The sequence below is a fragment of the Pinus tabuliformis genome, chromosome 4_1 (genome assembly GCF_031772625.1).
Source record: "Pinus tabuliformis cultivar Carrire ecotype Pingquan chromosome 4_1, CPIR1, whole genome shotgun sequence".
In the NCBI taxonomy this organism is placed as follows: Eukaryota; Viridiplantae; Streptophyta; class Pinopsida; order Pinales; family Pinaceae; genus Pinus; species Pinus tabuliformis.
The window spans coordinates 906,516,882-906,532,841 of NC_142303.1; the positions used below are offsets into that span (position 1 = coordinate 906,516,882).

At 38.8% G+C, this 15,960-nt stretch overlaps 1 protein-coding gene across 3 annotated transcripts in view; it reads left to right on the forward strand.

Moving 5' to 3' along the window:
* LOC149179081 (protein CELLULOSE SYNTHASE INTERACTIVE 1-like) overlaps positions 1 to 11,067 on the forward strand; it is a 156,654-nt gene extending 145,587 nt beyond the window's left edge. For all 3 annotated transcript variants that reach the window (XM_089420513.1, XM_089420512.1, XM_089420511.1), the window contains 3 exons: positions 9,534 to 9,988; positions 10,239 to 10,355; positions 10,467 to 11,067. In XM_089420513.1, the coding sequence (XP_089276639.1) occupies positions 9,534 to 9,988; positions 10,239 to 10,355; positions 10,467 to 10,622 (728 nt within the window). In that variant the 3' untranslated portion in view covers positions 10,623 to 11,067. The remainder of the gene's footprint in view (positions 1 to 9,533; positions 9,989 to 10,238; positions 10,356 to 10,466) is intronic.
* The last annotated feature ends 4,893 nt before the right edge of the window (positions 11,068 to 15,960 follow it).

Consider the following 15,960-nt stretch of genomic DNA (forward strand, 5'->3'; position numbering starts at 1 on the left):
TTATATCGTATCTCGTGTTTCCCAACCAACTGGTCGACAGTTGGCCTCATCATCTCACAGGGACTACCCCCCTTAGCCGCGGGAAACGGGCTTAAACGGAGGGATCGGGGATCAGAGTGACAGCCCCCGGTCTGAGCATTGTCGTGCCAATCCGCGCAACAACATTTTTGGCGCCGTTGCCGGGGACGCTTTGTTCTCGGTGTTTCAATCGACAATCATTCGTCTTCTCATCTTTCTCATCTCTCAGTTGAGCTGGCAGATTCAATATTTTGGCATCTTTTCATCACATATCAGCAGCATCTCTTCGGTGTGTTTCTTGTTTGGGTGGCGACTCCATTTTTTTTTTATTTTTTCCCAGACAAGAAGCCTCCCGCATATCTGTTTGTTGGTTACTTCTTGGATCTTAGAATCAGTTTTATTGTTCAAGTGGCGACTCCACTTCTTTCGTCTTTTGATTTTCTTGAGCAAAGAGCTAGTTCTATCATCCATCTGATGCCTTATTGTTCATCATGGATTATTCATTTAAACCATGTCATTTTACTGATAATCTCCATGATCTTCCGAAAGAGGCCATTGGTAAATTACTTAAGTTCTCGGGTGATGATTCGGTCGCTGTTAAAAGGCATTTAAACATGTTTACTTGTGTAATGATCTTATACTGTAGATTTCCTCAATATAATAATGAAGATTTCAAGATGCGTCTATTTGTCCGTTCTTTAGAGGGTGATGCCTTGAATTGGTTTAATAACTTTCCTAATGATTTTTTCACTTCTTTACAAGACATTCTCAATGCTTTTAAAGATAGATATGATAGTCCAAACAGCTTGCCTTCTACTTCTAAAATTGTTGAATAGAAAGAAAGTAATTCAGCTGTTGAAGAAAGATTTCAAGGTCAGAATGTGTCATCCACCGGAAATATTGCAGATCATCATAGTGAAAAATCAGGGATAAATGACAATGAAAAGGAGGAGCAAAAGCAAATAATACAAGATTTAAAGATGCTGGTGAAAAATCTGGAAAGCAACCAAACTAATCTTATCAATGATGTTAAAACTTTACGCACCCATCTGGAAAAACGTAATAAGGAGATTGAGGACACGCAAAATCAGCATGCTAAGGAAATTGAGGCCATGAAAACTAAACATGAAACGGAAATTGGAAACATGCAAGCGAATCATGAAGAAGAAATAAATTCCATGCAGCATTGCTTGATGAAATAAAGGAAGAAAATGTTAAAGTAATAAAAGACATGGAAGAACATCATGCCAGACAAATTAGTGCTATAAAGGTTGAACACTCTAGACAGATGGATGCCATTAGAATACAGGTTCAAAAATTTCAGCAATTGGAAAATGAAAGAAAACAGATAACGTCAATAGATCAGGAGCCTTCTGATTTGTTGCAACAAGATCCATCTTATTATGAGGAGGTTATTAGTTCAGTTGAAAGATGGTTGATCGAGGATGGACTTAAGAATGATAAAGATCAGATGCGGGCTAAAGAGAGACATATCATGTGTACTTCATCTAATAGTTTCGAGACAGAAAGTTCCAGCTCATCAGTAATTCATCCTGCCAGAAAGAAAAAGCGCAAGAGGAAGAAAATGAGAAGAAGATTTGACGCATCAGACGGCCGCGAGCAGCTTGATTTTCGGATAGGAAGGAGTCCTACCATATGCAAAATGGGACATGGCACATCCGACAAGCAGCCGACAGATTTGCCTGAAAGCAGGCAAATGCTCAGTATGCACTATATTGAACACATCTGATGTCGTGGGGCATCTTTTGTATTGTATTTCTGTCCCTACTCCTTGTCTTTTCAGCATTTCATTTCTGCTTTTGGGATTAGATTTACTTTTCATGTTATTAGATAGTCAATAAATGAAGAGCTTTTATCTTTCTTGTACTTAATGTATATTATGATGACTTTGGAATGGACGCTACTTATTTTCATTTGTGTGTTGTATGGATGCAGATTCTGGATTCTCACATTCCTACCAGTGCAGCAACGTGTCCCCAAGTAGAGCCAGATGTTGACCACTACTGGTCAACTGCCCATGCAGTACACCTCCTTTCTGTTGGCAGAGAGGGGTAGCTCCTGAGCAGCATGTCCGTGCCATCCTGCCATCATCAGCAGTTTGATCTTTTTGATTGTAAACCCAGTCTGCATGTATTAACTGTAAATAATCTTAGCAGACATGAAGTCATGTATGTAATTTGCCTAGGTGGACCTAACTTTCTGATGATAATCTACGTCCCGGAAGGTTTTTTGTCTCACCGATCCACGGATCGGCAGAGTTTTCCTTCAAACCTGACCCCAAAGCCGGGATTGATTTTGTCATTTGAACTTTAGGAGAATCCTAGTGTGTTGATCTGCTAGATTATCGTTGTGTCGCAGAGCTGGGTGTTTTGTGAGGGTCTGTATTAAATGGGTTTGTCCCTTAAGATGTAAAATTGTAAAAGTCATGATGTAATGTGTCCTGAGGGTCGAGAAATGTTTTAAATCCCCTCATGAGTCCTAAAGTCCTAGGTGATGTTTCCGAAGGTTTAGTTCAGTGATCCATTTTAAAATGAATTAAAAAATTATAAAATGAATAAAAATAATAAAATAATGAAAAAAAAAAAAAAAAAAAAAAAAAAAAATCAATCAAGCAAAAACCCTAACTAATAAAATAATAATATTTTAAGTGAATAAATCGACAGATGAGATCAAGAGATGTCTTGATCCTCATCAACGGTCGAGATCATTTCTACATGGATCACTCGAACTAGCCGTTAGGATCATTTCCTTTATATAGGGTCTTAGGGGGTCATTTTAGATCATTGGATCTGTGAGTCAAAGACTGAAGAAGCTCTCTTGTAAATTTGTTTCTGGTTAATAAAGAAGACTTTGGGGTCCATATCTGGCTGGTGTTACTCTCTTGAAATGCTAAAAACCCTTGCTGAAGAGGATTTGGTGGGCGTTAGGGGAAGTTCTCGGCTGAACCAGCCAACTCCCACAAACATTTTCTGCTGAGCCCAGTGGATTTGATCCTGGGTCTATCATTCGGTTTTATTTTTCTGATCTGCATAAGAGATTTTCTGAAGTTTTTTTACAGTGACAATCTGAAATTTTCTGTTCCTTAAATATTTTCTGTGCTTATTGATGAATCTGGCATTTCAGGGGCCACAAATCTGTAAATTTATTAGCTGTCTTAGGGTTTCAAATTTTTTGTTCTAGGGTTATAATTTGTTCATTAGGGTTTTGTATTTCAATGTTTGCAGCCACAGGGTTTTCATCAAGAGCAAATTTTTCAGAAAGAGATCAAGGCTGCCCAGACCATAGCATTCAGCTGCCAGGCTTTGGACGAGTTCTGAGATTTTTTTTATACGCTGTCTCCTTCTGAGCCATATCTTGTCCCTACTTAATTAAAATCGTGGTCAGAACCAATGTTTAAACAATATTTTGAAGGATTCAAATACTTGTAACCCGAATCTGCATGTGCCTCCTAAAATAGCTGGGAAAGGGCAAAATTATGCTCATATTCTTGTGGAGACTCTGCGGATAGATGCCATGTACAGGGGTTTTCGACCTCCGTAAATCAGCTCTTGGCTCCACAACTCTCAGAAGCACTTGAAGGGTCCGCGAGTTAGCCAGGCACGGGGTTACCATTCGACTGATAAGCATTAAAACTGGCAGTCTTTTCCTATCACCGCAAATACACCTGCAAAACGCTCAGAAATTCACCGCCGGCCCAGGGAGGTTGTGACTCTGTCGCTTATACATTTCCGATATGCCAAAAAATCTTCCGGAAAGCATTTAAGTTGTCTGCCATCGGGTTAGCATATGCATCTGCATAGAAATTCGATTTGAAAAATCGATCTAAGCTTGCTGCCGAATCGTTGCCTTCTGGTGATCGAACCTGCAAAAACACGCAAACCCTCAGATTGCAAAGACCAGGCATCGATTTCTCCTTATTCACCATCGAAGATCTGCAAACGAATTTCTATCACGCGCCTCAGGTAACAGATACGAATCGTTTTTTGACTTCTGCCTGAGAGGTATCGTAATGCCGAGGTGAATCGATGTTGTTTTATGGTCATATATGTCACTGCGTATTTGTTTGTTTGATTTACGTTAGCTTTGAATTTTCAGGCATAGCTCCTTGTTGCTTTCATTTGTTCTCTTTAGATATAATGTGTTAGCCGTAGCTTTAGGGTTTAGACTGTTTCCCTTTTTTAATGCGTTTAAATTTTAATTCACGTGGTTTGTATTTAGAATAGATTATTTGTTAGATTTTGATTTCATAGATTCATAAAAAAATCAAAAAATTGAAATGTTTTTGTATATTCACATAATTTTTTTTTTTTTAGATTTTAATAGTTACTTTATTTTTAGTTTTAATTTTTTAGGATTTTAAAATTTGTAAAAAACTAAAAAAAAATATAAAAAATATAAAAAATGAAAAAAATATATTTTTAGTTTTATTTTTAATGATTAGAATTTAGTTTTAGAATTTTAACCCTTTTAGGATTTTTAAATTTCCATAACATTGAAAAATAAAAATTGAAAAAAAGATTTAAATTTTTTTTGAAAAAATAAAAATTTTGTGGGAAATTATTTTTGCAAGTCTCAGGAGCTTTCATGTTATTATCTTTCATACTGAGATCTAAAACTTTCAAGTCGAGATGCGAATATGATATCTAGTTAATGGTTTACGATTCTTGTGGTGGTTCAAAGCATTTCATCTTTTAAAGTTTTTAGCTGCTGGATATCGTTTTTTTTGTCATTCTAAGAGCATTGTGTTTTAGCTGATGATAGATGATTGCTGTTCATGGTCCATCTTTTATTATCATTTAACAAGTAATCATTTTAACAACAATCTCTTAAGGCACTGGTCTGCTAAATCAACCAAATCCATCGAGCCCCTTTTTATATCGTATCTCGTGTTTCCCAACCAACTGGTCGACAGTTGGCCTCATCATCTCACAGGGACTACCCCCCTTAGCCGCGGGAAACGGGCTTAAACGGAGGGATCGGGGATCAGAGTGACAGCCCCCGTTCTGAGCGTTGTCGTGCCAATCCGCGCGACAACAGGGACCATTCCCCTCATGTAGCAGGTCCACAGGTTTGGAACAACCCGAGGGGTTTGAGATTCATGATCGGGAATCTCATGTATGCAGGTGGAAGAAAACCCTCTATGGCTTGAAGCAAAACACCCCAAGGCTTAATATGAGAGGATTGATAGCTGTTTGATGAAGCTGAGATTCACTAGGAGTGAAGGCGATCCAAACCTTTGCTTGAAGGTTGTGGATGATAGACCTCTCATACTGGCACCTTATGAGGACGACCAACTTCTGACAGGTGCAGACCCTCTCATTTGCAAAAGTAAGAGGGAGTTGGATTCTGGATTTGGAATGGTGAACTGCAAGCCCGTGACTACCTCGATGGATCTTAACTTTCGAAAGTTATGTGGTAGGGATGTCGAACTTGATTTGGGAAATGCCTCCGAGTTTCATAAACTCATTCGCATTGATGTTCTTGGTGAACTTCCGTCCGGATATATGTTTTGCAGTTAGCATGTTGGGCTCATATTTGGTTGAGCCTCACTAGATTGGTGCCAAGAATAATTTGAGATATCTTCAGGGCACAATCTCTCATGGATTGAGATACACTGCCGGAAATGTGAAGCTGCATGATTATTTTGATGTTGATTAGGCAGGCAGTGTGGAGGATTGCAAGAGCACTTCTGAGTGCTGGTTCTCTTTGGGTTCTTTTACGATATCCTGGATGAGCAAGAAGCAGAAGACGGTTGCTTTGAGCATTGCTGAGACCGAATAAATAGCTACGAGTATGACCTTATGTGAAGCTCCCTGGTTGAGGAAGTTCTTCAGTGAGCTGTTTGTACACATGATGGATACCACCATGATCTTCTGTGTCAACCAGAGGGGGATTCGATTATTGAGGAATCTCGTATTCTATGATTGATTTAGCATATAGACATCAGGTACCACTTTATTTGGGATATGGTACATCGATGAGCAAGAAGACTCCATCACATTGGGATTGATGTGCAGGTCGCAAACATTCTGTCAAATCCCCGGGGAAAGGTCAAATTTGTGACTTTCCAGAATGACTTGGAGTCGTTGAGAGATCCTCTTATGAGGGTCTTGTATGATGCATGCATCGAGCTTTGGGAGCTCCGGGGGGCTTGGGGTACTTCTTGGAGCAACAAGCTACCATAGGGTGACGCACCCTCCCCTAATGGTGCATTGTGTATAGGGTGAATGGTTCAACCTCCCCCTGTGATACCCCGTGGCGACTTATGGACAGGATGAGTGGTTCTCCTGTCGAGGCATCCTACCCATGCAGTCTGGGACTCATGGGAAGAACCTCTCATTTGGCCAATGAGCAGTGAAATGGGATTAGGGACCATAGTAGTACCGATGGATGCATCATGTATCTACCATACTCCCTATGCTAGGATGACCTACATTTATCTGGGATCAATTGGAACTGACTTCGGGTCAATAAGAGTGATATAGCTCACTCCCTTTTGGCATTGATCTGGGATCAGTAAGAGTGATATAGCTCACTCTCTCTTGGAACTGATCTAGGATCAGTAAGAGTGATATAGCTCACTCTCTCTTGGAACTAATCTAGGATCAGTATGAGTGGTTTGAGACACTCTCTTGTGATATTGATCTGGGATCAATGAAACTGACTTCGGGTCAGTAAGAGTGATATAACTCTCTCTTTTGGTATTGATCTGGGATCAGTAAGAGTGGTATGACACACTCTCTTCATATGGGATTGACTTCGGGTCAGTAGAGAATGGTATGAGACATTCTCGATCAATTCTTCTTCTTCATGGTTCAGCATAACAGAGTAGTGTAGGGATGGTAGAGATAGTACAGTTTGGCAGATGGATCAGCAGATGGAGTTCTCCCTAGTTGAGAGGGAGTGTTAAAATTAGAAACTAGGGCCAAACTCCATGTGGGTCATCTTATTTATGACAACTGATATTTTTCTTCGATCTCTCTCATCGAGAGGTGTAGGATTGATCTAAAGATCATCAGATTCCGATAAGTATTCATGGAGGTATGAATTTACTTGTGTTATGGGACAATTTTTCAAGGTCAGCCAGCAACCAAATTTTTAGTATAAAAGGAGGTGACTTGAGGTACAGTGATGTGTGGTTTGACGGTAAGTCTACCTGGGTGAAGCCTGGGAGACCGTAGTTCAAATCTCATTGAGTACACCGGCTTGCTGTGGTAGATGCTCGAGAAGCAGATTCCCCACCCCCGCCCCGCCTAGGCGGCACGAGAGTCTCGCTTTGCTAAAACCATAGGATCTTGGTATATCGACTTGCAGGTAGTTGGATGTACTCTTGGTGTTATAATGGCAGCTACGAGGATTGATCCTGGGTCTCCCATAGATTAGGACTGGCAGTTACCCATTCACCATGTGGTTATAAAAAAGAGAAAAACAAGGAGGTGACTTGAGAGTCATTTGTACACACACTTCACTCTTGATTTCTCTCCACTTGTTTTGGGTTTTAGTGGAAGAGAAGTCTAAGAGGAGGAAGCCCTAGTCGTAGAAAGAAAAGAGCTTTAGCTTGAAGCCTAAATGCAGTCTTATGATGCCCTAGCTAATCACAATCATGCCCTAAGCTATACGTTGTTTGAGATAGCCCTTAGATGCTGGAAAAGAGGCAGTAAAGAGGCTTCCTAACCTGGCTGTCTAAAGGATGTCAAACCGCAGTCTTAGCAAGGGAGATCTAAGGCCTATACACGCTGCCCTAGTCGTAGGTCTATCATGCCCTAGCTGCAGCAAGTAGAGGCTATTCTGCATGGGAGAAAGAGGTTTGTTTTAGGACCGAGTTTGCTGTAAAGGAGGCCGAGGTAACTCCCTAGAGGGCCGAGATAAGGGAAGACTGTTTCAGCCATCGTGGAGGTGTTCTTGAGTGCTAAACTTTTGGTGAAGGGCAGTGTAGGCTGCTGTGGGTAAGCCACAAGCCCTATGAGCAGTTTGGAGGGCATCATAAGGTGTATTGAGTGCGCTGTAGGAGGCAGCGGAGGTCTGTGGTAGGCTGCAGGCCTAGCCACTCCAAAACAGGCCAGCGTGGAGGTGTTAGGGGCTACAAAAGCCCAGAACAGCAACTCACGTAAGGAGGAACCTTCCTTGCCTTGGCCGCAGCAAAAGGGAGACTGTTTGTGTAGGTATTTAAGGGTTGTTGCAGCATGCACATGCCCTAACCAGGGACAACAGTACAGCAGACTTGGAGCAGCAGTTGTGATGTGTGTTGGATCCATTCTTTGGGTCAGTTTGGATCAGATTGTTGGGCAGTCTGTGGGAGCCAAATTGGTGGCTTGACATAGCAGCAATGGTACATAGGAGCAATGGTACTTGGTGCAGCAAGTACATGGTGCAACAATGGTACTTGGTGCAGCATTGGTACAACAATGGGTGCTGCAAGTACAGTGCAGCTTAGTGCAATGAAGAGCTCAGTAGTACAGTGATGGATACAGTCATGATTAGTGAAGCATGATCAAATGCAGCATAGTGATGATGGGTGCAGCATGGTGCAACACCGTGAGGTGCAGCATGATGAGGAGGAGCAGCACAATGATAGGTGCAGCATGGTGATGGAATCACCTTGGAGAATCAGTTGAAGCAGCATGTCTTCAACTGAGTTCAACTACCTCATGTATCATCTTCTTAGAGATGATCTATGTTCTTATTTAGATAAGTGAAAGTGTTGACTTCTGTTGTAAATGTACTATCTCTCTCTCTCTTCTGAACTATTGAAGAACATATAAGAAGAATTGATCAAGGGTTTCCCCACGTTGGGGTTTATCCCTAGCTAGTGCCACATCTTGTGTCCTCTTGTCTTGGCTTGTCTTCTGCAATTTATGTTTATGTTCTATCTGCAATTTACTATTATGCTGATGTGATTGCTAATTTGGAAAAGATATTGAGCTAACTGTGAAAATTGAAATAAACTGCTCTAAGCACAGAACATACCTAAAATTAACAAAGAGTCTCATTAGTCATATCATGATGTAGAGATGGTAGAGGCAATATTGCCAACAGTTTGTATTTTTTTGGATTAATTATGGAATAATATTACTGACATTGAACCAGGTTGTAGATGTGAACTAATGCCTGGGACCAATTTATTCTTTGATTTTCTTATAGATTAATATAAGAATTAGCTATTCTGCATTATATAACTTGGAAATTTCTTTCATAAATGGACCCATCTATACGTTCCTCCTGTTTGCAGATGGAGAATTTTGAAATTGATGCATTCAACTTCGGGGAAAATATTGAGCAATAATATTTTTCCTTCCTTGACCCACACTAATGAGTTCGATCATAATCCCATTATTTTACAAGCAGATTTAGCAGCCATTTTATTTTTTGTGCATCTTGGGTAGTTGTAACTAGTCGAAGGACATTAAATTGTACAATTTTATGTATTTTGTAATGGAATAGATTTTGCCAATAAAATGTTGATCAATTTACTCAAGGAGAGATTTATATTGCAGGGGCATTGGGAAAGGAACTTTGGGCAAAGGGAACTGTCAGTGACGATGTTGTCAAGGCTATTAGTGTTATCTTCAGTAATTTTTCAAGACTTCGTGGAACAGAAGTGGCCACTCTTTGCATCCCACATTTAGTTGGTGCTCTGAAGGCTGGAACAGAGCCAGCTCAAGAGGCTTCTCTAGATGCACTATGTTTGTTAAAGCATTCGTGGGCAGCTAATCCTGCTGATGTTGGCAAAGCACAAGCCATGGCTGCAGCAGAGGCCATTCCCATCTTACAATTGATAATAAGGGATGGTCCCCCTCGTTTCCATGAGAAGGCTGAAAGTTTGTTGCAATGTTTACCAGGAACCTTGGTTGTCACTATAAATAGAGGCAATAACTTGAAGCAGACTTTGGGAAGTACCAATGCATTCTGTAAATTGACATTTGGGAACGGTCCTCCTCGAGAAACCAAAGTAAGTTGCAAACGTATTTCTATCTCCGTAGTTTTTTCTTAAATTGTAACCTATGATGCCACATTAGAAGTTGTTAATGTTGTAATTTAGGTAGTTTTTTAAAATGCATATATTAATCTTTGGAGTGTATTTTACAAAACCCTGACAAATTATCTTTATTGTTTTTACTTGCATATGATATTAACGAGGAAATACTCCAGTGAATTTGTTGTGTTTTGCATAATATTAAATTAGATCTTGAATCTCGCAGGTAGTATCTCAAAATATTTCCCCAGAATGGAAGCAAGAATTTGCTTGGGCATTTGATATGCCTCCAAAGGGTCAAAAACTTCACATTTCTTGCAAGAGCAAGAATGCCTTCGGAAAAGTAAGCCAATATTATTTTCCCTGAAATAGTAGAAACCTTATTGAAATAGCAAATGGGTTAAGACATGTTTTAAAAATCAGATTCTAATCAGATTATGTTATCTGCTTTCAGGTTGCTCTGGGGAAAGTGACTATTCAAATAGATAGAGTAGTAATGCTTGGAACAATCAGTGGCCAGTATACTCTCGTCCCTGATAGTAACCGCGATGGTACACAACGAACACTTGAAATAGAATTTCACTGGTCCAATAGGCGATTAAATATTTAAAATTTGGCCAACATTTTGATGTCCTGCATGTTGCCAAAGGTTGCATATGCAATGGATTTACTCTGTCTGGAGTGCGGAGAAGTGGTGAATGTGCTTTTTGAAGTGAGAAATAAAATTATCTTTAGCATTCATAATGCAGGATTGTAGAGCATCATCTTTCATAAATTGACCACTCTTGTCTTCAGACAGGTTCCATCCAATGGTTGAATTCTCATTTTGAGAAGCATCGATTTTTCTTTGGATAGAGTTTTGTCTATAAGGATATTAAGGTATCCTTCTTAATTTATCAATTGTCGCTCATTGGAAGCCACTCTTGTACAAAGTCATGATGGAAAAACACTTTATATTCTCACTTGAGTGGCAAGCTGTAGCTGTTTAAAGTTCAATATTATTTGGCATGGTTTCAATTTTAATCAATTACATATCCCAGGCATCATTTTTTTTCCACTTTTCTGAAAATATTGACACATAAGTTGCGAAAAGCCCATGAATTAAATTCAAAGGGACTGCTAGTAAGTGGTGCTAATATGAAGGATATCAATGTACCTTCAATTTGATATTCTAGAGTCTTTCTTGAACAACGAAAAAATGATTTTGGACTGTACATTTCTGTATAATGTTGTATGATGAAGTCGAATTTGAGACTCTACTGTAAACATGGAGAGCCTGGTAGTATATGTATTTTCAACTTTAAAGTAGTACATATAATTTGAATATACTATTAAGCATTTAGTGATCTCATGCAGTTTCAAAGCAAAAATTGCAGAAGGATCTAGTTACAGCCTAAATGATATTGGATCTGGAATTTAGACAATGGAGCTACGTCATTCTAATGTCGGCCATTGGGATGTTTAGGCTTGAAAGTATTTACTCAAGTTTCGAGAATAGTTAGCCTTGAGACAATCATTGCAGAAGGATCTGGTTACAGCGTAAATAATATTGGATTGACATTTAGACAATGGAACGGTGTCATTCTTATGTTTATCATGGAGCTGTTTTGGCCTAAAGGCTTTGGTTGAGAATAGTTAGCCATAAGATGATCATTCAGTAATTAATTTCTTCGCTGAAAATTTTCCTGGTGATGGTCTGTATTGTGACTAGCACATTCCAGTTGCAACATTGTACTGTGACAGATATGATCTTGTCATGACTAGCATGAAGTTGCAGTAGTTAGTTAGAGCAAACAGTGGTCAGATGTCAGAATTCAAATCTAATTGTAAGAATCTAGCAGGCATTTCCTTATTTCAAGATGGATCACGGTGTAGTCAATGCAAATTGTTTCAAATTTGATTCCTCTGAAATTAATATGGTGGAGCATGATGGTGTATTTTTATTTTTCACTTATATGAGTGCTTGACATTAAAAGCTATTATGTTGTTGCAAGTTTTGTCTCTTATTGATATTGCCAGAGTGGAAAGATTAAAAAAAATTGTATTTGTTTGCATATGTGAAAAATTCTATGGCACTTCTGGGAGCTTGACCATTCATAAAGGTGTCTAATATATTGTTCACTGGTTTGTACAGATTATGATTTCAAGTCAGTTCAAAAATATTATACCAGTTGAAAATTGACTTCATTGGCAACACACACAAGCACAATGGGTAAGAGAGCACCAATTAATAAGAATCACAAAGAGGATCTATCCAGCTGTACCGGAAATAGATTCTCAAAATCAACAGTGCATCCTTGTGATTTTTTTTAGATTGCATCAATGCAGTATTTGCTACTGAAAAGCACTCAACCACTTGAGGTAGCCCACCGAGCTCAAGACATGCACCTTAGTGGGGCTAAGGGATAACAATATGTGTTTCCTTCTTAGAAGTCACATATTTAAATTTTAAGGTGGTTAGGGTATGTGCACCTCCATAGATTGATCTATGAAATCACTCTATGGAGGGGGTTCCTTGTCTCTCAAACAAGGTCTCTTATCTCAATCTGATAACACATGCAATACAATAAATATTCACAAATATATGCAATAAATGTGGAATAACAAATTAAATTTCTTAATAAAGATATACATATTTACACAATTTCCTTTAGAAGGTAAAATTAGAAATTCTTATCATGCATAATGCATTGTGGTAATTTCACCAGTAAATGAATAAAATACATGTACAAGACATGCACAGTGAAAAACATACAGATTCTAATCTATAATATCCAAAACATATAAAAAGACCTACCAATTAATACAATAGGCTCCCTTATCTCAATTTGATAACACATGCAATACAATAAATGTTCACAAATATATGCAATAAATGTGGAACAACAAATTAAATTTCTTAATAAAGATATACATATTTACACAATTTCCTTTAGAAAGTAAAATTGGAAATTCTTATCATGCATAATGCATTGTGGTAATTTCACCAATAAATGAATAAAATACATAAGATATGCACAGTGAAAAACATACAGATTATAATCTATAATATCTAAAACATATAAAAACATCTACCAATTAATGCAATATATATCAATGCAATTACAAAAGTAATAAACAAAATAGGTATGATATAATAAATATTTGATGACTTTTAATTTTTTAGTATTTTTTATTTTTTTTTATTTTTTTTATAAAAATGCTTCTTTATATAGCAAATAACTTAAGAGTTTACACAACTAGCATTTTACAAAAAAAAAAGTGGCGAAAACAAGGAGCCACTACCATCAAGTCATAAGGAGATTTAGAGACAGAGTCTTGTATTGATGTACTCATGGACTTGCATGTAGTTTGTAACTAGAGATGGCATAAAGTTTCATTGGGTGTTTTGTTCTCTTTTGACTCTTATTTCTAGTGAGATGGCATAATGTTTAAATCGGTTGTTTGTTCTCTTTTGATTCTAGCCAGGTCAATACATAATGGATAAAAGATAGTGTCAAAGCACAAATCATATGTATTTGTTTTAGGCCCCTTAAATAAGTCGTTAGGTCAAAAGTTCGGAAAATGAAGGATATGTAAAATTTGAATTCGTCTAATGAGAGTTGTTAAACAAATTTCCTATGCGAACCTTGATTACTTTACATAATAATTTCAAAAAGCAAAGTAGTGTATTAAATATATAATATCTGAAACTCAAAAACTATTATAATATAGTGATAGCGAGCTAAGTACCAAAAACAATAAACATCATGAAAAGTCCAAAACATGAACATAAGACATAAATGACACTAATTAAGCATAAGGTACTTGCATTCCAAGATTTAGAGCACCATCTCGGGCCAACTAATTATATGAGGCAACCCATCAACAACAAATGACCTTTATATCATCCTATTCGGTATAGTGATATTGTTCAATGCTCGATAGTTAATACAGAGTCTCCAGGTACCATCCTTCTTCTATACCAATAAATCGGGCTCCCACAAGGTGATGAACTTGGCCTGATTTTCCCTTTCTACAACAACTCCTAAATCTACCTCTTGATATCAATGTTCTCCAGAATAGAGCATTGATAGATCAGTCCATTGGGTAGCAGTGTGCCCAGAGTAAGATTGATGGAGTGCTTCACATGACAGTGTAGATGCACCCCCGTAGGTGAGGAGAAAATATCCCTGTACTCCTCCACGACCTTGTCCATCTATTGTTGTTGTACGGAGGAGCCCTATCTGGAAGTCGTGACCACAATATTCTTCTTGCCCTGAGGGCAAATCATAAGGAAAACAAATTTCCTGGTCTGTGAAATGATCTTACTTCATTTCTTTGCAATGATCAAAGAGATGGTGGTAGGCGACGCTACCTCTGGTATCCTGTAAAACCTATTTCCTAAAGTAATAATCATAGAGCGAGGTCTAGACTCATATACAACATGTCGCTTCCATAAGTATGGTTTTCCTAATAATACATCACAGACTTCAAGAGGGACAACATCACACAATACCTGATTCATGAAGGGCTTGATGTTGTAGGGAAGGTGACACTACTAGTAGACGTGGAGATCTCGTCCTTGGTGAAGCCACCTGATGGTGTACAATTGTGGATGTGTTGTAGTCAGTAGGCCCATCTACTTCATGACCTCTACTAAAATGAGGTTCTTTTGGATCCCATTGTCGACAATGAACTGTAGTGGAGAACCCTTCACCCACATCTGTGAGTGGAAGAGGCTTTCCCCCTCCTCTAGATCTTCAAGCTCATTCTTCTAGATGTTGGTGGTGGCAATGATCTACTTCCCTTTGTAATTCCCCTTGTCAGGTTCTAACTCAAAGTCAAAACATGTGTCTAATTCGGAAGCCTTCAACTCATCCACCAGTGATTGCTTGGCCCAACACTCACTTGTGTTGTGATTGGAGCTCTTATGGAACTCACACCATTTTCCCATGTCCTTTTTTGGCTTCCTAGTGTTTTTATTTTCTTGCGGCTTCGGTGGGTTGTCCTGGGTTGCCCCGCCTTGGATTTTTCCTTTGCTCTGCAGTTTGGGGGCACCTTTCCATTGCCTCTTTTGTTTAAAATTATGCTTAATCTTAACAGATTATCGGTATGCCGTGCCAAGTGAGGAGATGTCCAGGAACTCCATATCGTCCTGAATGTACCTGTGTAGGCAGCCATGGTACTTGAGTACCAAATGTTGTTAAGAATCCTTGATACCCAACTTCATGCAAAGGGTATGAAAAACATTGGTAAACTCATGCACATCTTGGTCCCTTCCTTGCCGCAGTGTGGTCCACTTTATGTATTTATCCTCATAGCTCTCGACAAGGTAATACTACTCCTTGATGGCAACTTGGAACGAATTCCAAGTGGGTGCAGCTAAAAATAGTGAGGGTGTACTTTCGTCCTTCTTCTCATAGTAGGTTTCCCACTAGTCCTTGACATGGGGGGTGACTTTGAGAAGTGCAAAAGTAATCTTTTCCCAGCTAGAAAAATCATGAATAGAAAAATACCCTTCTAGAATATTTAACCATTTATCTAAGGCGTATGCATCTATCTAACCTTCAAATATGGGGATGTCAAATTTTACTTGTACCTTAAAGGGTGTGGCGCTTCCAAACTAGCTGTTGGAAGAAGATGTGTCACCTTTGGGTAGTCGATGAAGGATCTAGGAAACGTTGTCCATCGTCGCGTTCATCTATCGCTCGAGGGCTTCTTCGAGCAATATTTTGAAAGGATCTCCTATTCCCTCATCTTTCTTCTCTTCCACCATGGGAGGTCGTTGGGATTTGTGAGGCTGGTCTTGCAAAGGTTCGACCAGTTCGAGCCCTAACTCCTTATATCCTGACCTTATTGGGGACATGCAAAGAAAAGTAGAGAAAGAGTAGACTGCTCTGATACGACTCATCCAAACTTAAACAGGAATGCAACAAATTACAGATATAAGAATAAATACAAAGTTG